At 41.1% G+C, this 23,855-nt stretch overlaps 2 protein-coding genes and 1 long non-coding RNA gene across 4 annotated transcripts in view; 2 read left to right on the forward strand and 1 right to left on the reverse strand.

Moving 5' to 3' along the window:
- Positions 1-8,041, forward strand: part of Ing3 (inhibitor of growth family member 3) — a 27,782-nt gene extending 19,741 nt beyond the window's left edge. The window contains exons 8-12 of the mRNA XM_038318773.1: positions 239-396; positions 898-1,091; positions 3,656-3,848; positions 5,411-5,449; positions 7,251-8,041. Coding sequence (XP_038174701.1) covers positions 239-396; positions 898-1,091; positions 3,656-3,848; positions 5,411-5,449; positions 7,251-7,367 — 701 coding nt within the window. The 3' untranslated portion in view covers positions 7,368-8,041. The remainder of the gene's footprint in view (positions 1-238; positions 397-897; positions 1,092-3,655; positions 3,849-5,410; positions 5,450-7,250) is intronic.
- Positions 2,934-20,781, reverse strand: LOC119806783. Its single transcript, XR_005284270.1, has 5 exons — positions 20,211-20,781; positions 19,519-19,783; positions 17,746-18,002; positions 5,231-5,332; positions 2,934-3,882 (listed from the first exon to the last, which is right to left on the reverse strand). It is a non-coding gene; the product is annotated as an uncharacterized LOC119806783 (long non-coding RNA).
- Positions 19,607-23,855, forward strand: part of Cped1 (cadherin like and PC-esterase domain containing 1) — a 271,573-nt gene continuing 267,324 nt past the window's right edge. Inside the window, exons 1-2 of one of the 2 annotated variants that reach the window (XM_038318772.1) lie at positions 19,607-19,803; positions 19,910-20,734. In XM_038318772.1, coding sequence (XP_038174700.1) covers positions 20,486-20,734 — 249 coding nt within the window. In that variant the 5' untranslated portion in view covers positions 19,607-19,803; positions 19,910-20,485. Of the gene's footprint in view, positions 20,735-23,855 lie in introns of both variants that reach the window. The other variant, XM_038318771.1, reaches the window with a different exon arrangement.

Genomic DNA, 23,855 nt, shown 5'->3' on the forward strand with positions numbered 1-23,855 from the left:
TGTTGGAGTAAGGGGATAGAGAAACACTCAGGGTTATAATTCCACATGTGTTAACCCGGTTCCTGTCTACGTGTGGAGAATAGAAAAGGACAATTGGTTCCCATTTTTCAGTTGGTTCAATCCCTAAAGTACCTAAAGAATTTAAACTTAATGATTATATATGCTGGGAAAGAATACATTCTGAACTCAGTAACATTATGTTCTCTGCAACTGTCTTTATTTCTTTACTTCTTTACAGGTTGTCGAAATAATAATTCCACAGCTTCATCCAACAATGCTTACAATGTGAATTCGTCCCAACCCCTGGCATCCTATAATATTGGCTCATTATCTTCAGGGACTGGTGCAGGGGCAATCACCATGGCAGCAGCTCAAGCAGTGCAAGCAACAGCACAGGTAAAAAGTCAAAGGTTTAGAAGCAAATGTAACATTTTGTTCTTGTCATTGGCAAACCCCAATAGGAGCCACTAGGTGTGAAGAGACGGGTATAAGACACGACATTGCGTGGTTTCAGTATACAGTTGGGCTTTTAGGCTAGGTGGTATTTTAGTGATAACGCAGAAGGGTTGTTGGGTGGCAGTGATGCATCATGCACGTCACACGCCGACCTCCCCCAGTCAGCGCTCAAGTAGCCTTGCTCTCCTTGTGAGGACAGTTCTGTTCTTTCTGCACAGTCGGCTTTTCTGCTGGATTTGCGGTGGCTGCAGTTAGCACATTTCTGTAGTTTGCACACAGTGCAAGTTAAGAAGTTCCATTTCCCATAGTTTTTTCTCAATTTAGTATGAAAATTATTTTGAATCTTTACATGAAATGACTTAAATAACCATAACTTGTCACTCTTAAAAGAGAAAATTTATATTTACATATATTAATGCTGTCAATGCCTGTCTACTTAAGATGAAAGAAGGACGAAGGACATCAAGTTTAAAAGCCAGTTACGAGGCATTTAAGAATAACGACTTTCAGCTGGGAAAGGAATTTTCAATGCCCAGAGAAACAGCTGGCTATTCCTCCTCATCGGCGCTCATGACAACCTTAACACAGAACGCTAGTTCCTCAGCAGCTGACTCACGAAGTGGCCGCAAGAGCAAGTAAGTTCTGTGATGGAAGTGTGCCTTTGCTCAGTACCACTTGCATGGAGCCTCCGCTGGGCTGCTAGGAATTAGCTAAGGCCGGGTGCAGTGGCCCAAGTTGACCGCGGGGGGCAAACAGCTGTTTGTGCTGCCTTACCTGGAAGGCTGGAAGTCTTGCAAGTGTTAGAGTCATTTGTAATTTTCCTGAGTTTGTATGTAAGTGATTTCACTTTCTTTTCTTCTTTCAGATAGATCATTTTATGGTACTGTTTCCATTTTTAACTTAGGCGTTTCATGGTTGATTAATATAAAGTGCAAATTGTATCCCAGGAAGGTTTTACATAAGATTTTTTGTTTTGATTAATAGTAAAGCATCTGAATTTTTCCTTATGTCCCCAAAATTGATTATATGAAAATATCCCTAGATCTGGTATGGGCGAGGCTGAGGCTGACTGTGTGAACTGGGGAAATGAAGACTTACCATGTGCCACTGTTCATCCAGGAGAATGTACGCACCGGGTGTCTGTACATATCGAAAATTCACTCGTCTCTAAGCCTAGCACTTGGAAGGCAGAGGCAGGAGGATTACCTCAAATTCAAGGCGAGCCTAGTCTACATAGAGAGTTCTGGCCAGCCAGGGCTACAGCGGGGACCCTGTCCCTGCTGTCCGAAGATGAAAAGGTGCAAGTGCTAGGCCACAAGATTTAATTATCTCACTAGAAAACAGCCCACAGAAGAAGCAACTTACAGGGCCCAGAGAGACTCACAGACCTCTACTACAGCCAGGGAGTCTACTAACCAGGGACCAGAGAGACTCACAGACTACTACTACAGTCAGGGAGTCAACCAACCAGGGACCAGAGAGACTCACAGACTACTACTACAGTCAGGGAGTCAACCAACCAGGGACCAGAGAGACTCACAGACTACTACTACAGTCAGGGAGTCAACCAACCAGGGACCAGAGAGACTCACAGACCTACTACTACAGTCAGGGAGTCAACTAACCAGGGACCAGAGAGACTCACAGACCTACTACTACAGTCAGGGAGTCAACTAACCAGGGACCAGAGAGACTCACAGACCTACTACAGTCAGGGAGTCAACTAACCAGGGACCAGAGAGACTCACAGACCTACTACAGTCAGGGAGTCAACTAACCAGGGACCAGAGAGACTCACAGACCTACTACAGTCAGGGAGTCAACTAACCAGGGACCAGAAAGACTCACAGACCTACTACTACAGTCAGGGAGTCAACTAACCAGGGACCAGAGAGACTCACAGACCTACTACTACAGTCAGGGAGTCAACTAACCAGGGACCAGAGAGACTCACAGACTACTACTACAGTCAGGGAGTCAACTAACCAGGGACCAGAGAGACTCACAGACTACTACTACAGTCAGGGAGTCAACTAACCAGGGCCCAGAGAGACTCACAGACTACTACTACAGTCAGGGAGTCTACGTAGGTCTGACCTAGGTCGTGTGTGTGTGTGTTTGTGTGTGTGTGTGTGTGTGTGTGTGTGTGTTATTGCAGTGTAGCTTAGTGTTCAGTGGGAACCAAGGCTGTTTCTGGCTCTTTTGCCTGCTTTAGAGACCCTTTTCCTCCTACTGGGCTGCCTCGTCCAGCTTTAATATGAGAGGATGTCCTAGTCTTGCTGCAGCTTGAGATGCCGTGTTTGGTTGATAGCCCTGGAAGACCTGCCCTTTTCTGAAAGGAAAGAGAGGAGGAGTGGATCTGGGGGAGAGGAGTGTGGTGGGGGGAGGAGCTAGAAGGACAGGAGGGAGGGAAAACTTTAGTAGGGTTATAATATAAGAGAGAAGGATAAATAGAAAAGAAAAAAATTATCTAATAATTGTATTTTAATTTTATTTTCAAATGTATTACTCTACAAAATTCTTGAAAGAATGATCAATGTAAAATATCCACAGAAATATTACATATCTTAAAAATTGATACAATTGCCCAAATTTAATTGAACTCCTTATAATAAGTTACTGTGTTTTAGAACTCCAGAATAGAGTTGGTGGTAAATTCATGAATTTTGACACTCTTAGCTCCGTATTCTATACTTAGTAGGCATAGAGCACATGCCCCTGATGTTAGAAGGATTTCATCACCTACTTTGTATATTTGTGTTTACAAATATACTTTGTATATTTGTATTTAAGGTTTTAATGAGAATTGTTTGGTTTACTGTAAAAATATAATGTGAGATAGTATAGCTATTATTTTTGAATACTACAGAAGTTTTAAGTCAATAGTAGATAGTAACTAATTTAGAAATTATTTTTACAAGTTGAAAACATTTTAAAAGAATTTTCTTTTATTTACTCTAAATAGATTTTTTTTAAAGAATTTTCTTCTCAATACTTTTATTCTCCAGAAATCAAAACTTGTAAATAACTATTGAAAACAATGTTGCTTTTCTTTGTTCTGGGAAATTGCTTCTGAATGAGATTCTTTAGCATCAGGCATTGATGCGTCCTTTCCTTTCATGTCAATTACTAGGAGTCACTCTTAGGGGACCTTTTGTAATGAGCAAATAAAACTGATCTTTCTCTAATTTTTTTCCAGAAACAACACCAAGTCTTCAAGCCAGCAGTCCTCCTCCTCCTCCTCCTCTTCGTCCTTATCTTTATGTTCATCATCTTCAACTGTAGTCCAAGAAGTCTCCCAGCAAACAACAGTAGTGCCCGAATCTGATTCCAACAGTCAGGTTGACTGGACATATGACCCAAATGAACCGCGATATTGCATCTGTAATCAGGTAAAAGCCTGGAGCCTGTCTATAAAAGTGCGGTCTGAATAAATAGGAAGGAAGATAACTGTTTCATTTTTCAGTACATTTTTGTTCCAGCTAAAATCAAGAATGACTTTATTTGCGTAATTTTCCTCTTATAAAAGTAGCATATTTGCTGTAAATACCAAAAATATAAAGGAACATGTGAGTCACACAGAATGTCAGCTTTCTAATACAGCCTATGGTGAGACACTTTGATATCACACCAGTATGTACCTTGAATGTATGTTGGCTAATGTAATATGCTCTTGGCCAAGTGTTTACCCAGCATAAATTCATCTTATGATGGTTCTGGAGACTGGGAAAATCCAAGAATATGGTGCTTATTATTGGGTTTCTGGTAAGGGGCCACTTTTTTAGTTTGAAGACAGTTGTCTTTTTCCTGAGTATTCATGGATCAGAGACAGGGACACCATGTCGTGCAGATATGCAAGCATGTGCCAGCTTCACTGTTTCTTCTCATATAGCCACTGGAATCACCAGATTCTGACTTTATTTAACCATAACCACACCTCACAGGCCCAATTTTCAGTTATAGGGGGTTATGGCTTCAAAATCGGAATTTGAAGGAATATAAACATTCCATAACAGTTATGTGCACATAATATATATGGCTGTTGTATGCTTGTATGTCTATGATAAAACTATCTTTTGCTCACTGAAACAAGGTTCTTTTTAAAAAATTTTCAAAACTAGCTTTCCTGCTTTGCACCATAATTTATTTAGTCCATCCCTAGCTGTAGATTTTGTTATAGTTCTCATTTCCTTTAAATCACAAATATTATAAACATCATTTTTATTGTAATTGCTTCTATACTAGCTTTATATTAATCAAATACAATGATAAGTGTTTGATACAGTCTACCAAGATATATATATATACATACACACACACACACACACACACACACCATATATATCTCTACTACCTAAAATTGATATTTATAACATTTCCTAAAGCCTAGGCCAGTACTAAGTATTACTTTCTCTTAAATACAATGCATCAGTGTGAAACTTTTGTGTCCCATGGTCATTTTAGTTGGCTTTAAAACCATTTTATCTTCTTGTAAATTAACTTCTAGCAAAGTTGGCCATATTTTCTGTTGATTCTTTATACATGTTGCTAATGTTTGAGAGGCCCTGTCTCAGAAACTTATGTGGAGAGCCACTGAGGACACCTGGTGTCTGCCGCGTCTCAGTAGTAGACTCTGATGGTCAGAACTCAGACTCAGATGCAGAAGTGACCCAAGAGGACATAAAATTCATCAGTTGGTGGATAGCCAGAAAGAAAGTTTACAGTTTTAGCCCAAGGACAGACACAAACCTGACTCCCAGTCAGGGTGGCTTACCTGGTGACTTTTTCCCGTCTTCCAAAGAAAGGTGGTTTCCGGATGTATCCTCTTGCCTTGTCCCGCGTGTTCACTCGTATTTTCAGTGAGTGTCTCTGTCCTCTGACATCAGAAACACCAGTTTAGATTAGATGCTAATTACATAGTTACAATAAGTTTCTCTAATTTTCTTTAAACTAGGTATCCTACGGCGAGATGGTGGGGTGTGATAACCAAGATGTGAGTATTAACATTTTTCTATCGTGGAATGTAAAGAGTTGTAGATAACTGAGCAGCTGTCTTAGAGCTATGTCCCCCAGTCTGAAAATGGGGTTTTCATGGATGATGAGTGCATGGTCCTGAGGGGAGCATGGTCCTGAGGGGAGCATCTTCATGGCCACAGCAGAGCCATGTCCACAGCTCCCTTCATGAGCTCCCTGCGTAATATCTTTAAAGGGAGTGGTACAGTATTACAGTTCAGATTAAATTCTCAAGAGTTTCTTTCTGCAAAAAATACTGTGTTTGCTAGAGTCCAGGCTGTTTACCACATTGAAGAAATGAGACTTTAAGGCCGTACATTTCTATAGGCAGATGATGCCTGGGAATAATGACCTAATATGGGGTTGTTTCCCTCTTGCTATTGCGGCATTCAGCATTCCTCCTCTGGGGACTTATGCTGGTACAAGCCATCTCTGGTGGGAGAATGAGAGGCGGTTTGAAGGAAGGCGTCAGAATACCCTTACAGGAGAGAAGGTTTTCTGACTTATGGTCCCAGAGGAGTACAGTGCATCATCGTGGCAGGGAGGTGTGGCAGCAGGTGGGTGAGGTTGGCCTGGCAGTCAGCACGCTGCCCGATACTAAATAGTGCACCCACACACGGGAAATGGAAAGTGAGACAGCCTCAAAACTGTCTCCAGTGAAGTATTTCTAGTAAGACTCCCTCTCCTAAAGGTTCTAGAAACTTCTTAAACGATGCTCCCAGCTAGGCACCAACTGTTCAAACACAGAAGCTTATCAGGAGAATCTCATATTCAAACCACACCAAGGACTTAATTTTGGTTAAAGATGGGTGTTCGACTAAATACTGAGCAGACTTTGTGCCGTGGTTTTGACTCGTCCCTTAACTACCTTCCAGCAGTTCCCTCTGTTCCTCTTCCTTGTGAGGAGTAGCTTGGAACTGCTGGCAAGGAGAGGCACCAGCAGTATTGGAATCCAAATATTAACAAGAGTGGAATTTGTAAAATATGTAAGGAATAGCAGACTGGCTTAATGCAGCGACAGTATGTGTGTTCCTTCCCTGACAGGGTGAGAACAGTGAGCCTTAGATGGGCACAAGCCCTCCCCAGCCGCCCTGTGCAGTCACATGTGTGTGTGTGTGTGTGTGTGTGTGAGAGAGAGAGAGAGAGAGAGAGAGAGAGAGAGAGAGAGAGAATGATGATGATGATGATGATGATGGGGGTTGTTCAAAGCAGTGCTACCCCTCCATTTCTGGTAGCTCATGAAGATGCTGGCTGCGAGTCCATGTCCCCTGGGGTCCCTATGGTTCCTCCTGTGCTCTTGTGGGTGGAGTGAAGAGTTTCTGAATGTTACACAGAGGATTCTCTCCATATCTGAATAGAGCAGCAGAAAGGAAGGAAGTGCAGCCACCCCTCTTGATGTCTTTAGTTACAGCCAGCTCATCCCACTTCCTGGTATCTGAGCATCTCTACATCTTAGCGTATTTTCCTTCTTCCTATAAGATTCATCTTCTTTGGTCCTTGGAAGGTGTTTCTGCCTGGCGACCCGAGCTGATGACAGTGAGTGAGTGTTCTCTCTGTGGTGCTCAGGTCGTAGAGCCCGTGAAGCATCCTTTTTCTGTGCTTCCATGTCGTTGTCCATGAGGTAGATCAGTTGGACTCGGTAACCTCTAAGGCACCGCCAGGATCCAAGAAGTATGACTGCACAAATCTAATTTCAGTTAAATGAAGTACTCTGTATCCTGAGCATTTTACTGTTTATGCTTTAGAAGTACCCACACTTTGTTTTTATTTTTGCTTTCCAGTGTCCGATAGAGTGGTTCCACTATGGGTGTGTTGGCTTGACAGAGGCCCCGAAGGGGAAGTGGTACTGCCCACAGTGCACGGCCGCCATGAAGAGAAGAGGCAGCCGGCACAAATAGAGGCGCTTCCCGGAGCAAGGAAGAGCTTCGGCTTGGCGTTTTATATGGGACTCTAGAAAGAAAGACACGGGAAAGAAGAAGCAACTCATTTCCAGGCAACCACTTACAGGATTTACATAGACAATCCTATAAGATCTTGAACTTGAATTTTATGAGTTGTATTTTAATAATGTAAGTAAATTATTTATGCACTCCTGGTGTGCTATGAATATTATTCCAGTTAGCCTTGGATTATTTCTGTGGCCAACATATGCAGACATTTGTACTCCTCAACCATTTTCTCAAAGTAATGGGCATTCTATAATTTAAACTTCAAAGAATTCCAACGATGAAGATTTTAAGAAAGTATTTTGTATTCAACAGGTATATTCTGCTGCATGTACTGTACTCCAGAGCTGTTATGTTACACTGTATATAAATGGTTGAAAAAAAAACAAAAAAAACAAAAAAAAGTCAGTCCTTCTAAAAAGGATTTAAGATAATGGTTTTTAAGATGCCTGTATAATAAGCTTTGTTTCTTTGTGAAACTCATTCAGCAGGCTGAAGGGATTGGTTCATGTGATAAAGTGGGCTGGTGTCCTCTAGAGTACCTGGGTACATAAACAGAAAGTCCTGTAGGTGAAACCTGATTCGTGCCATTAGTCTATATGTTCTGCATCCAGATAGAGTGCAGCTCAAGAGGGTGGGGGTGGGGGCCTTCGGGGGAAAGGGCGTTAAAGTGATACATTTTTATACCAAATGTGTTTATTTTTTTGTGCGAGTAATCCTTAAATTGGAATTGTATTAGGTGTTAAAATAAAGTTTTTAAAAAAATAACTTGTATTTATACTTTACACAATTAATTATGAAAATTTCTTAATTGCAATTTATTTCTAATTTTCATAATCTAAAAAAGATTAGCGGTTAGCATGCAGAATGCTATGTAATCTATGATTTCTATAATAATGGTTGGAAATTGTGTTATGGAATAAGGGAAGGACATTTTTAATGTACATTCGAAGTGTCAAATGTATTTTTCTAAGATATTTCTCTGGCTTTGCTTTGAATCTAAGGATGAAAAAGAAACCTAATTACAGCAGATAAAGTGAAAATAATGACTATAGATGTTTGCATTGGAAGCAGTGTGACCAATACAACTAAAGAGACCTTAAAATGTCAGCTCTGTGTTTAATTCTGTGACACGGTGATGTGGGAGTTAATTCAAGTCGTAATCACCCCGGGCTCTGTGAAACCAAAGTAATGCTGGTTGTAGGCTGCCCTCGGAGCACTCCCGAGGTCCGTGGCCATCGGTGCTATTGAGATGATGGGCTGCACGTAATAGAGGGTTCGCTTAAAACATGTCCACCATGATGGGTGGAAAAATTGCTGAACCGTCACAGACAGTTATTATACCAACCTTTCTTTTTATTGAAATGTATGAAGTCCATAAGCTTTGTGTTCTAATGAAGCCCACTGTGAATCTTTTAGAACCTAATCAAAAGGCAGTGTTAAGTCTGTGTAGTGCTACCTAAAGGGTAGAGCTTTGGTAGATTTTAGGAGCTTCATCCAGCTCTACGATTCTGTGATGCTGAGCTGCCACAGGCTAACTTTGTAACTGTTGTTGGCCTCGAAGACAGGTTTATATGGTCCTTAGTATTTTGTATCATCAAGGGTGTGATTTCACGGTCGTGTTTTCATGGGGATTTCATGAGCCTTTAAGACATGTATACAGTTGTGTTCTGTTAGCTCAGTCCTATGCTATCATGAGATGCTTGGATGAACGGTACTTGCATCCTGTAGGCACCCGGTGTGACTCTTCCAAACCCAGTCTATCTCTGACAACTGGCTAGAGGAAAATCTCTGGATCTTAAGAGAAAGTCCCTTGACAAGACAGGGGCATGCCTGCGCTCATTGGCTCCAGCTCCTCTCACTTCCCAAGTTCTGCCTCCTGAGTCACCGAGAAAACATGCCAGCAAGCTTCGAGACCACGCATTGATTCTCTTACCAACTATACATAAGGAAATACACCAAAATTCGACACTAAATATTTAGAAATGAGTAGAACCTGTCACTAAATTATATAGCTGTGTATATGCATATGTCCATACTATACATATATGGCCAAACATGGAACTACCTCATTAAAGCAACATGTCCAACGATTAATGTTCTTTGTAACATTTACACCAAGGACATTCAGAATCTCTGTTGTACAAAACGTGTGTAACAGTGGGTGGCACAAAAGGCCCAAGTGTGAGTTCACAGTTTATAGGTGGTGAAAAAAAATGAGGCCTTACTGCTGTAGTGTATATTTAAATGTTCATGGTGACACATTTGAAGCAATAAATGGCTTAATTAAATGCCTACATGAAGCTGAGTGTTTGATAACCTTACAATCATTCTTTTTAAAGGGTAGCCAGATTTTTGGCTCATTTCTTCCTTAAAAGCACACTCAATGTATTTTAGGTTTCTAACGATGCTAGGTTTGTATAATGTATAAGTCCCTTGGACTTTAGAAATAGTTTTGTTCATTCAGTTAATTAATCTTACATAAATGGTTGCTTGTTAAACTTGGATCATAAGAGACAAGCTACCTAGATACGTGGATATTGCAGTTTTCTTTTTTACACGTTAAAAACAATCTTTCAGCAAACAGGCTTTTAAGAAAAATCCTGAAAGCTATCTATATAACTTTTCAACTGTTAAGCACTCAGGTGCCTAGAATGACGTACATTAAGGAATGTGTGTTGTTAAAATGATGGAGCCCAGCTTGCTGACAATTGTAATATCTTGGCAAATGCTATGATGAATATAAAAAGCACTGCGGGAACGTTGGGAGGCAGGAAAATTGATTATTGCAGCAAAAAGGGAGCCTGAAGGATGAACCATTTGAACTGTCTCCTAAAGACAGAAGCATATGTGTTCTCGGGCACCAGTAATCTGCATTTGGTAGACCTGAAATAGGTATAATATCCAGCGGAATCCAGAGGCTGAGCAAGAGCCGATAGAAGCAGGTCATTTTACTTAACCAAGGGATAGTTTGTAGTAGAAGGGGGGATATTTACCTATTGTTGCTTAAACATAATAATGACTAAAAATCACTGGTAATAATTAAAAAGCACAGATGTCTCCAAAGTAGCCTGTAGCTTGAAAATTGATGGCTGTTAAATTTAAGCTAGTTATTTACCCTATTTTTAAGGGGGTGGGGAAGGTCGGAGGGGGGGGGGTCATGCTACAGTGTGCACATAGGGTTCAGAGAACAACTTTGCAGAGTTAGTTCTTGTAGCAGACCTGGGACCACCGCCCCCCAAATCATGACATAGGAGGGCCTGCCAGCCCTGCCTATCCCTCCATTGCCTATTGGCCATTCAGCTTTTTATTAGACCAATCAGGTACCATAGGTAGGCAAAGCAGCACATCATTAAACACATATAACAGATCCTTGCCTAGTTAAAGTCATATTCCACAACACGTTCTCTCCTTCAGCTTTATGTGGGTTCTGGGGATTCGAACTCAGGCCACCAGGCTTGCAGGCAAGTGTCTTTACCTGCTGATCCATCTGGCCAGCTACACCCTCAGTTACAACTGAGTTATGTTTGAACAGCAATAAGGATTTCAAGTCAAGATTTACAGGTTTCCTTATTTACAAAAGAGTCTAAGTTGTAGAATCGGGTTTTGGTTTTTACCTAATAAAATATTTGAGATTTGATTCTGTCAGAGAAATGCTGATTTAAAGATGAGTTAGTTGGCTTTAGGGTTTTGTCTTTAGTTTAAGTTTGATAAGGAAGAACTATACTCCTTTCTGCTCGTTTGTTTTAAAGTTGTAAGCCACATATGTTTTCTGAGTTAATATTGTAACTATTTGTTACAAGCTTCAGCATGATTAGAATTCTTATTTGAAAGAATTTTAATAATTTCCTCACTGTAATTAGCAGAGCCATAAAATTCCATTTTGTGGAAATTTAATTCAATGTTCCTACTTTCTTCACTCCTAACAAGGAAATTAGAGAAGAACATTGTAATTTATTTTGATTTTTCTGTGGCTTACAGCAACCTGGACTGGGATGTAGAACTGGTGTGGGGAGCAAGGATGAGGGTCACTTAAGCCGTTGACGGGTTCTCACCGCCATTCCCCATGTCCACATTGATAGGAAATGATAAGCATTCTGCTTAGAAAGTTGTGTGGCTGCTGGCTTTAAAGATGGACTCGTTTAAAGCACGCACAGCAGAGAATACAGTAGCAGAGAAAAGCAAAAATGAAACAAAAACCCAAGTGGCCATGACTTAATATTTTGCATTGTTAGAGCTGCAGGGCAGAGGCGGTCTTCACACTGGGACGTTAAAATAGGAACAATTGCAGTAGGTGTCAAAGGGCAGGAAATGGATGTACTCGGTCAATGCAGTGTAACAGTTCAGCCAAGAATGCTCTGTGTAACCCAGGGTGTAAATGAGAGACATCTGCTAGTAGCTGGTAGTAGGTTTTAGTTGGTCTTTCCTGGTATGTCACATCAGAATTCACCAAAATGTATGTCCCTGTCCTTGACATTTGTATTGCCCTGGAACAAGTCAGTTACTTTGCTGCTTGAGGGTCTGGTTATACAGACACTTGTTACGAATTGCCCAATTTGCAAAGGGCTTTGCTTTTACTTCTGTTTGTCATTTATGGATGTTTTTAAGGGAAGTCCAATGTTCTGTTGAAAAACAATGAAGCATATGTATTGATCTTACGGTTTGGATTCAAAATGGAAGAGAGCTTTCTGTCACGGTCACATGACTGGAGAGCCACATTCTCTCCACGAATGCTACCTCTTAATCGTCTCAGATTTTCTAAATGAAGGCCAGCATTCGTGAGCCACTAGACAAACCATTCCATCTCTCCATACCATACATAAAAGTTAACTTGTGACGTTTAATGCTGTAGAAGTCTCAAAATATCTTTATTTCCAGAGAATGGAAACAGATGCATGAATTACACTAAAGAAAAGGGAAGCTGGGAAGGAAGGAAGAGAAGGAAAGTAAAAGTGGGAAAGGTGGAAGAAATAGCAAAATGTCTTATAAAATATTAAATTTTGTCTCTAAAGAATCCATATTGCAGATCTATAGAAAAGACAAATGAAATTTCTGTTGAGAATGTAATTTGATATTTTTATAGCAAAAGCCAAACATACTAATATTTTCTATGTTATTGAACAGTTAAGAACAAATTCCGGCTTCTTATCAGTGTGTCCTAAAGAAATTTAAAGAAATAGTATTCATTGGCTGGTGTGAGTTAACCAAAGATATAAGAGCTAGCTAGCAATACGCTTAAGTGATTGGCCAAGCAGTGATTTAAATAATATAGTTGCTGAGTGATTATTTCATGGTCTGGCAGCCGGAAACAAATAAGCAGCCTCCTACTACAATTGACTAAGTGATTCCCATCCTGAGTACCCATCGAGTCTTCCCCTTTTATCTGTTTATCTGACCATCCAGTTTCATCGATAGATATAAGTGTATACAATATCTACATTGTATTTATTTGGGGGTGGCTGTTTGTTTGGTTTGGTATTTTGAGGCAGGGCCTCCCTCTGCAGTTCAGGCTGGTACTCAGTCTGTAGCACCAGCAGGCCTAGGATTTGTGTGATCTTCCTGAGTCAGCCTCCTGAGTGCTTGGATTCTAGGCATGTACCACCATACCCAGCTTATATATAGCTTAAAGGATGCAAATGTGAAAGGCATTTAAGATGCTTAAAAGAAGCTCTATATCTATAATTAACATTGGGGAGGAAAGGATCTGTGTAATTATACCCAGGAAGTTGCTAAAATCACAGAGAGACTGGCTATGCCTCTGCTGATATACTCACTATCCTAATAGAAGCAACAGACAAATCTTATGCAGTCACAGATGGGAACTGGGAAACTGTATCTCCAGTTAAATTTGAAATTTCCCAGCCTCAGCACTTTTTGGTATTTTTTTTTTCTGCCAATGATTGATTTGTGGCTGTCTTCATTAGAGGATAGAATTAATAACAACTGTGGGCTTCTGCACTAAAAGCCAGTGGCATCAGTGCCAAAAGTATTCCAATGCCGGTTGTATTCTAGAAACTACTAAATCTTCCCTGGGGAAGAAATTGCCTTCCTGAAACAAATATTGCCAAGATGTGAAATCATTAGGAAAACAATGGGAATAATGATACAAAGTGTTTTAAGCAGTAATGTGTAGGTTTCCACAGTGCAAATTTTGAAAGCAATCCCTTGCAGGTAGACACTCTGATACAACAGAAGGAGAGAGACAGGTAAAATAGCTTTCGGCGTGAAGCAACTTACACACAGTACAGTTGTGTTAGCACCACAGCACACAGTGATGCAAAGAAATTTGGTGCCAGTGCGAGTTGATTCAAAATGCCTATCAAGAGACAGGTGTGAGAAGTGAATGACCCATTGAAACTTATGAACTAAGCGGCTGACTCATTTGTAAAAGGTGGCACCAAGTGTTCCCGTAAGGAATCCCTGGGGTGATGTGTGGTTTGTAAGCCTCGCTCTAGAGGGAGATTTAAAGTCAGCAGCGTTTGCTTCAGAGGCTTCCATCTCTCAGGACAGATTTTTCATATTGAAATGTGCATATTGCAAGGTATGCCTATTGAAACAAATCAAGAGTGTAAACAGTGTGACCGTGAAGAAGTCGAGCTGCCTTGACTTTCACATATAAAGTGGGCGCACTCTGGGCAAGTGGGCAGTATTGCAGTGTGTGTCTTTTTAATTTTTTCTTCTTAATTTTTTCACGTGGTCCTCAGATCTCTGTCCTATTAGAAGTTCTCCTCGTTGCAATTCTTATCTTGATCAGAAGTGGCTCCTCTTGGTGATTGGGAGAGAAGCAAGTGGGATAGAAAGGAAAGTTGAGCATGTTCAAATGTTGACGACTTCAAGCATCGGAGAGCAAACAAACAAAAACCGCATTGTTTTCGTATTCCATGCCTTAGGATTTCTTTGACTAATGCCATGGCACTTCCAGAACCACATGTGAGCCCAGCTGTGGACAGTTCTCCCAGTTTCCATGAGCAAGGGACGAAAGCTGTTCGGTTTAGTAAGAGGATGCAAGATGCTAAATCTGAAACAGAATCATAGTGTCTGCAATGCATAGCTTTGCTTGGCACACCTAATGAGGTGCACTTGTGTACGGTTATCGGAGTGTGGCATCTGCCTCCTAAGGAACAAAGGAGTTGGCAGAGCATACGTCACAGAAAAGTTTCTATTCAATTCAGTATACATACTTGCACCACAGAGAAGAATCCATGACCTTGACCCCGTTATTTTTATTCCACATGAAATAGAAAGGAGGCTTGGTTTTGTGTGTTTACAATTAAAGTTGATAACAGTGGCTCTGTTGTCACCTTCAACATATCCCGCCATTAAGAAACTTCTTGGATGCCTAAGGTTTGCCTATGAAGACCAAATAAGTTTAAGTTTGGAAATTACTGAAGCCATCTTCCATCTGTAGCTAATACTTTCCCAGGTATATTTTCAGTAGCTCCCCCATTAGAATGTTAGGTCCGTGTTTTGCCTTTGACAGCAGTTGAAATTATTGAGACTCTTCAGGGCCAGTTGAGAAAAAGCCCCTGTTCTGAAGCTTTCCTTACCACTTCCTGAAAGATAGGAATTCCCTCTTTTGTTTCTCCAGGACACATGACTCGTGGTTTGTCCTCACTTCAGCCGTATGTGTCAGCTCCCTTCCTTCCTCCTAGGTTTATTGATAAGCACATTCCCCACAGGGGAGGTCCATTTCAGTGCCCCTGGTAATACAATGACATTTGCTAATCTGAAACTGTCTTCCTAAGAGATAGCCAATTCTTTCTTGTTCCTCTTGTGTTAGCCTGGTGGATAACTAAGAAGTCATCAAATGTCTTAGTGGAAACAGAAACGATAAAAAAAAAAAAGTTGTATGAGCAAGATGTGAGCTTTAATGTATTAGGCCACTGAGATTTTAAAAATGTTTAGTCATCCTTCTTGGACCAGTCTGTTGCCTTACCCTAGTCATTTATAGACCTTGTCACACGCCTTCTCTCTTCCATAGAGTCTAGGATGTCTTTTGAACAGATTTAATGTATGACTCATGATTTAAAACTACTAACTTATGCTTAGAGCTTACTGGGAAGATTCCAGAATGAGCATTTCCTAAGAGATGATAGGAGCCGAGAAGGTAGTCTGACTTAAAGGGACCTATCACTGCTGACAGCAATCCCAAAAGTTGACTCGCAACATCACCACGAGTACCTGCAGCCAGATTTTACACTATCATGAGCAAGGACCTTGTAGAGAAACGCTGTGCCCTGGAAGAAGCCAGCAGGACCCAGAAGACTGCACCAGAGAGGATGTTCACATTGAAATATGTCACAAGAAGCAAAACTTTGGATCATCAAGCAACATTTGAAGATATTTCTTGATCATGATGCCCCTAGTTTATGATGACATTGAGATTCGGGTTTATATGATATTCCTAAAGTTCCTGATCCAACACTGGAAGCTTCTTACACATATTTTTATCTCCAGTTTTAAAAATTAATACCTTAAATACATTTTTCATAATCCCAGCACTTGGAAAGCAGAAATGGAAGGATTACAGGTTTGAGGCCAGCCTGGGTTACATAGCAAGCTCCTGGTCTTCACAGGCTACACAGAGAGACCCTGTCTCAAAAAAAAGTAAACAAAAACCAAGTATGGAGGGTACCTCAGGGTTGAGGGCTTACCTAGCATGTACAAGGTTCTGGGTTTGATCCCCAACACCATAAAACAAGGAAAAAGCCTTCGCTGATTATTTGAATGTCAGTACCTCTAGTCCATACCCAAACCCAGAAGCAGGTAGATGTGCAATGGAAGATCTTGTTTTATGTGTTGGGAAGATCACTGAAGGATTTTGTTTTGTGGTAGACTGTTCTGTTATATACAACTTTGGAATTAGAATATGTTTGCCATTCTGTTCTCTCAGTGCTGCTAAATGCCTACCTTTAAGACTAACTTTTAGTAGAAAAGGTAATTGATGAACTAGATGCCAAAAAGCATCCAATTTGAAACAATGCCAGAAACCCCAGTTCACAATGGTACTGTAGATGTGCCCTCCTGCTTCCATTGTTGAGCCAATATGTGTCTTTATTGTTTCCTGTTCAGACTCCTATAGACTCCAGTGTAACTCTGTTTAGCCTTCCATTCAAATAGATATATACTATATAAAGAAGCCAAAGAACTCAAAGGCAACAGAAAGAAAGAAAAAAACAAACTCAGCTGAAAAAAATTGGCTGCATTTAGACATTTGTTAAAAAATGTATCAAACCACTTGCTAATATATGGGAGAATAATCAGCTTTTCTAATAACAGGGAAATATAAATCAAAACCATCGCAAGATGTCTCTTCACCTCCATGAGAATGGCTATTACAGAAGGCAAAATTGGAGCTGGAGTGTTGGTGAGAATGTTAATTACTATATCTAGGGGCAAAGGATTGCAGGTTCATCAAAACTTGAAAAATAGAGCTACTAATAGCCATTGCTGTGTAGCAAAGCAAAAGATACAAGACTATCTTTAAAGTGTACCCACACTCTGGTCTGCTGCACTGTTTACAGCAGCCGAGGATGGAAGCAGCTCCTGTGTTCTTCAGCTGGTGACTGCAGACAGTGAGGTGTGCATAGACCATTCAGATACAAAGACAGAAGGAGGCCCTGTTGTTTCTGACAACATGGGCAGAACTGGAAATCGCTGAGTGGAAAAGAGCAAGTGTGAAAAGTAATGACTGCGTGATCCCACTTGGGTGGAACCTAAAACCGGAGTAGAATGGTGGCCACCAGACGAGGCTGAGTTGGAAAGGTCGGCCCTGGGCACTAAGTTATAGTCAGAAGCAGGAATTTCTAATGTGCTGTTGTGCGATAGGATGACCACAGATGATGCACACGTTTACAAAAGCTACAAAGAGGAATTCTTAAGGTTTTACCCTAAAGAAAGGATAAACATTGAGTCACTAGATATGTTTGATCTGACATAAATGGCATGCTGTATACAAGTATAGAACCGTTACACGGTACTGCCTTAACATGTACAACGCTTCCATCTTTATCTAGCCATTAAAAATTTCAGTTCACATATGTCTAATCTCAGGCGTGGCTAAAAGCTCACAAGTTCATCCTCTCAAGCCAACATCTGTTCCCACCTTCGTCCCAAAGGATGACGGGAAGAGAACAATTAAGTAGTGCCAGAATTTGCGTCTGGTTCTTTTATGTTCCCTTTGGCTCCTTTATTAAATGATCTGCTCACTGATTTGACACCCCACCACATCCTAGGCTCTGTGAGGACTGAGCCTGGAGAGCCAGCACCCAGCAGCCGTGCACCTGCCAGCTGTTCCGAATGCTCAGGTGCAGTCCATGCGCAATCTTACCTGGTCAACGATACTTCCAAAGAGGTCATCTCACAGGTGATAGACTGGACTTCGCTATTCCAAACTCCTCTTTCAGAACAGCTGGTAAACGGTGAACATGATGATTTCTGTCCACAGTGGGTCTCCTCTAATGCCTGAGTGGTCCTGGACTCTCATCCCATTTGGCCCTATGTTTTCTTTGCCACATTCTTGTTCTGACTAACTAACTCCTTCTTTTTTCCCAGTATTATTTTATTGGCTGTCTTCTCCGTTGGATTCTGTAGTCAAGATAAGGAATTGAATTCTTCAATTTACCAGAACTGAAGATTCCTTTTGGCCAAACTAAATCGACAACATTGTCTAAAAATTTTCTCTTCTGTTGGCTTTCCCTTCTCCCAATTCATTCAAAGACTTTTTTTTTTTTTTTTTTTTTTTTTTTTTTTTTTTTTTTTTTTTTACTTAATATCCATTTTACTCTTTGGTATTCTGACTCAACAACGTAAGGATCTTTTTAAAAAAATCCTTTCATAAACCTTGTTTTTTTCAGAATTTAAGTCTTAATATTAATAAATAGCTATGTGGCTTATATCACCCAGTAAATATCTTTTACCACATTTTGGGCCTTGATAGCATAGAAACCATTCCAATTTGGAAGTCTAGTGATTTCTATTAGTCTTCAAACCATAAATCATTTTAAATCCACCAAAAACCTATGGCATGCAACAGAAATGCTCTCTAGATGTCTAAATGTGAAAACAGGTTAATTCTCTCTCATTTCCTCATTTGCCATGGTGTTGAAGGCTTTGAATTTATATATCAAATAGTATTAAAACATTTTATAAAGAATACATAAAAAGACTTGAAATGATGCATGGCTAATTAATTAAGTATTAATTTGTTTTGAGGTACTAACATTTTTTTGACACAATCTCATTTATCTCAAGCTGGCTCATAAATGAAGTTTCTTGCTAGCAAGAGAAGTCCATTTTTCTGAACCTGTTGCAGCTGTGAACCTCTAGGGGGCGCTCCTCCTCAAAAATATTAGGGACAAACGGCTGAGTCCTATGGGCTTTACTCTAGGAGTGTGGCCTCACTCGAGAACGCCTGCCTATAAAAAGTTCGGTTAGACCTAAAGTGTAGAAACTATCTAGATTTAAAGTCTTTGAAGAGTGTCCTCTGTGAACCTAAACCAGTCCTTCCCGGGGCTGGCAAAGCAGGGACCTGGAAGTTCTCCTTGATGGTCCCTCAGCCTGCCCTGCCGAGCCCAGAGTGATGGGAGCTGCCAACCGGCCCTGGTGTTAATGCCCATGAGAGAGTCGGTACGGACTTAAATTAAGCCTGCTCCGTCCCCCTTTCCCCTGGGCAGAAGTTAGAACACTCAGTACCTGTTACAATGAGCTTCTTTGAAAAGCCAGACCTCACGCTTTTTGCCTTGGAAAGACCTCAAAAAGGAGGAGTAATAAGTGCGGTAGCACTCGGTGCTGGAGTGGAGAGGGGACTTTCAGTTACTCGAATGTTTCCTGACCTGTGGTCCAGCCTGTCCTAACGACTCTCTTGTCCTCTTAAACGTGACCACAATTCCCCCGGAGTGATGACCTTCCCCCGTTAACTCCGAGTCGGCCTTTAGCAGCCCTTGACTAGGAGCCTTTTGTTATTATAGTGCTGTCTTAGGCAAATGCAGTGACACAGACGATCGATCGGGCATCAAGTATGTTTCTAATTCCGTGGGTTTGGTGAGGCAGCCACGTTTCAGAGGCGACCCTAACTGCTGTTCCCCCAAGCACGGTAGCCTACCGTTTGCTGCTGCAGAGCTGACAGCGCGGCTCGGACTGCCCCCAAGGCCAGAGGAGTCCTGGGCTTAGCTCCGCCCCGCTCGGCCTGGGTGGCAGCGATGGCCCAGGTCCCCCGGCTCTCGGCCCTGTGGGCAGCTGGCGCGCGCGTGTCTCCGCGTGTCTGCGCGTGTGTGTCCGTGCGTGTGAGTGAAATGAGGTGGAGTCCTACGCCTGGGTGTTTCCTTCCAAGAGATTTTGATCAGCAGTCATGGGAAAAAAAATTCTGGCTAAAAAGGATGAAAACGGAGTAAGTACACAGAACTTTGAACTTGAAACAGAACGCGACCAAACGCAAGCAAAACCCTGACAGTAACCCCACACATTCAAACTGCTATTCCCTTCTTGTGTTAAAGGCCGCGGATGCTGACAGCAAAGTGGCAACTGAAAACTGAACGAAGGGAAGCCGTTCAGAAACCGCTGAGAGCAGGGCGGCTTTCAAACCGGAGGGAAAATGAGAAACTGCTAGGGGCAACCTGGCCTGCGCCCAGCTGTGCAACAGGCACTTCGCGTTCCCTCTGCTGCTGCGTCTTCGGGGCTCTTTTCAGACTCAGGTCCGCTTTACCGTGCTTTCTCTTTGCCCCAAAGCCGAGACAAGCTGAACTCCTAAGTTTATGACTGTTGTGGAAATAAGATAGTACCGGAAGAAACTCTTACCAGCCCGGGATGCATTCGGATGATTTCTTTACGACTCTCATTATTTTGACATCTTAAAAAAAGAATAAGCAAGTCGGTCACTTTTTACTGTCCTTCACGAAAGGGCTCTAAACACCTCGGACCGCTGGGACCTGTGTGAGTCTTTGGCATGAACCTTCGGAATGTTCTCAAGGGGAGTTGGGGCGAATTTGATTGGAGTTGTGCAAAAAGAAGACAGATGTGTACTTTTTCCATGCTGACAGCGTGGCCAGGGGCCAAGTGAAGGTGGACTGGTCATGGTCTGTCGACCGGGGTTCCTTTGTCGCCGGCGATTTTGCCCCCGACCTTTCTTGGTGGGTTTGGTGGTGGCAATCTGTCTCTTTTACCAGACTCTGACATTCCGAGGGGCTAAGAAGCTTGCAGCCGAGGTTCCTGGGTCTGTTCCTCACATACCCTCACAAACCCAGGCTAGCAGATGCGAGCAAGGCTATCCACGGGACAAACGGTGCTTCCATCTCTCCGCAAATGCCCAGGAAATCAGGAAGGTAAGTCTGAGTTTAGCCTGAGCAGTCGGCCTCTCTCTCCTTTCTGCAAAACTAAAATTAACTTTCATGAGGTCGGAAAGGGAGCCAGAGTATAAACAGCCCAAAGTGACCTGCTGACTGGGTGATGTGTTATATAAGCTGAGAAACTTCCGAAACCTACTTAAAGGGTTCTGCCCTTTATCTTTTAGACATGATCTTCATTTCAGTGAAATGAAATGCTTTCTAACAGAGATCTAAGAAACCTGCGGATTTATACATAAGAAACAAAAGTCACCCTCAGATGTCTTCCCTTAGGGCAGAGAGCAAGAGTGCTAAGACACTCTCAGAATTCCGTCTGATGATCTGCTAAGTTGGTTTTGAATTTGGTGAATATGTTTCTAAACCAATGTACTCATTTCTAAAGCATTTAAAAGAATGGTACTATAGTTTTCGTAAGAATAATTGTTATATAGTTTAATTGTTTATAGAATTAGGGAAACACCAGTTCAGTATAGTGTCCATACCTAACATCTAAGCACTCAGGAGGCAGAGGCAGGAAGCAAGCGCCAACCCAGGTTGCGCTACATGAAGAGTTCTGGGCAGTGTTTAATAGTGAGACTTTATACTTGGTGTGGGGGTGCTTATAATCCCAGCACAAGAAAGACAGAGGCAGGGGGCCAGGGGTTCGAGGCCAGCCTAGGCTAGATACATTGTTCACCAGAATCCAGCCTGAGCTACATTAGACACTGTCTAGGAAAAAAAAAGCAAAACAAAGTTGGAAAAAAAAAGAGATCATTCTGTATTCACGATGGGCAGGTTAGTCTCAGCATTTTTATTTATAAAGTATAGGAAACAATACAAATCCAGAAAACACATAAAATTTCTGTTTTAATATTGTACTCTGTTCATGCCCAGCTATAAATACAGACTTTTTGCTGTCAAGTATAAATAAAAAAAGAAAAAGGGTAAAAAAAACTGGTTATTTAAAAAGTTGTGATGGAAAAATCATTCCATTCAGTGACATTTGAAATAGTATACAGCAAGATACCTTTGGGATAGGTAAGAGGTAACCTCTCTCTAAATAGACTTAGCCAAAGTTTCTGAGCCTGCTTGTTGGTTGGAGCAGAATTTCATCTTGGGTGGCAACAAAGTTATTCTCCATACTGCCACCCTCCAATATCACCACAATGTTGTTCTATAAACTCTTTTGTTTGTTCAATTTTGGACTCATAACCCAGATAGATGACAAGGTAGGTAGGTGGTAGGTGGGGTTACTCAACTTGAAAATGAGTCGACGCTCACTGAAGGATGCTCAAGTGAGCCACATGGTGAACAGAATGCCCTGCTGCCTCCTACAGAAATCCATCTGCTTGGTTCTACCACAGCATAAATTCTAAAGAAAAGCAAACTCAACACTGGCATAACCATTCCTGAAGCCACCACTTGAGGACTGCACGACAAATCACAGTAGATTAAGATGCTGAGCACTTGAAGACTGTCACGTGGGTGTATTCATTTGTTAGCCAAAACGTGAAGATGGCATTCACTTCTGACAGAGCAGGGTCATCTTTAAAGGAAGACTCAAGTCAAGGTGTGACTCAACCTTCAGGTGTTCTGAAATAACTGGAGAATGTACCTTTGGTTGGTTGATGCAACTTTTTCCTTTGCTTTTTTTTTTTATTATTTTCTTGAATACTTTAGATTTATGACATATGTCCCTGAATTTTAAAAGCTGCTGTTTGGTAGTTTGTAATTGTGATGTTCTTTAAAAATGGGTAAGGGGAACATTTAAACACTGAAATATTTTCTAGGAAATTTAGGTGGAATTGATTCATTAATTAGCTTGTAGCCTCCTTTACTTCCCTGCTGGTTATTTCCCAGTTCTGGCTTTGTTTGTGTCTTAAGCATATGTTTGCTGTTATTTGTAGACTGTCACAGAAAATTCTGCTTCAGCTTTAGAACTCCTGCTCCTTGGAAAACATCTGAAACTTATTGGCTGCTGGTGTAAAAAAAACATACACTCTAGAATTTTCTTCCACCAGAAGAATGCCAAACACATGATGGTTTTGGCTCCCAAATGATTCACAGCCTTAAATATTTAAAACATAAGCAAGATTCTAAACTGAGAATCATAGTTCAGTGAATGTGAAAATGTGTTACCAAACATTTGCTCTGTGCCTCTGATTTTAATGAGTGCAACCCGCTGATAGCAAAGAAGGTAGGAAGAAGGTGGCCTGGAAGCCTTAGTCAGAACCAGAGATAAACAAATCTTGTTTGTGGGGTATCTTCCAGGAGTCAAGTAATAACCAGATGCCCTGACAAAATATCCTTTCAGAGATCTAACGTGGAGAGAGAAATCCATTAAGAATCCTATAGAGATTCGGTAAAAAAAATAATGATTTGTTAAAAGTCACTAATGAACAGCAAGGCACTGTAGAGGTGGGTGTTCCTGAAGACCTAGAAGTAGTTTTTAGAAATGGTAACTTACAGATAACTTACAGACGTAGATTTTTCTTTTCATCGATACATTCTGACATTTGTCATTGCTTTTACTGGTAGGTTAAAATATTCAACTTAGCTGAATGTCTCATTTTTACTATGGTTGAATCCACCCATCTTTAAATGCTTATGAAATATGTTTGGCTATATGAAAGATCTCTAAACACCAGAAATTTAGTGCAAACTCTTGCATGCATATATCTATACAGATCTCTATGGGCAAATAATTTATTTTGATCAGCTATTCAGAACTAAAAACACACCAGGACCTCTAAAAGTGCTTAACAACCTCTATGCTTCAATATTTAATTAATTAACTGCTCATTCTGTGTATATCAACTGAGTATGAATAAATAAACCTAAAATTAAAAAACCTTTAATTAAGTCTTCAAAGGAGGATGTTAAAACTAACAAACAAACAAACAAATAAATAAATAAATAGCAACTTTGTGGGAAAACATAGAAAAGCAGACTATTTCTCTAATCACAGTTGTTCATCGATGAGTAAGCAGCAAGTATTTCCTGGTCTTTTGGCTGTAATCCCTTCTTCGAAGAGCTCTCTGTACTTTGTCTACCTGGTAGCAGAGGATCCTATACAGCTGGAGATATTTGAGGACCATAACATTGCCCTCCACACCTTCCC

The sequence above is a fragment of the Arvicola amphibius genome, chromosome 2 (genome assembly GCF_903992535.2).
Source record: "Arvicola amphibius chromosome 2, mArvAmp1.2, whole genome shotgun sequence".
Taxonomy (NCBI): domain Eukaryota; kingdom Metazoa; phylum Chordata; class Mammalia; order Rodentia; family Cricetidae; genus Arvicola; species Arvicola amphibius.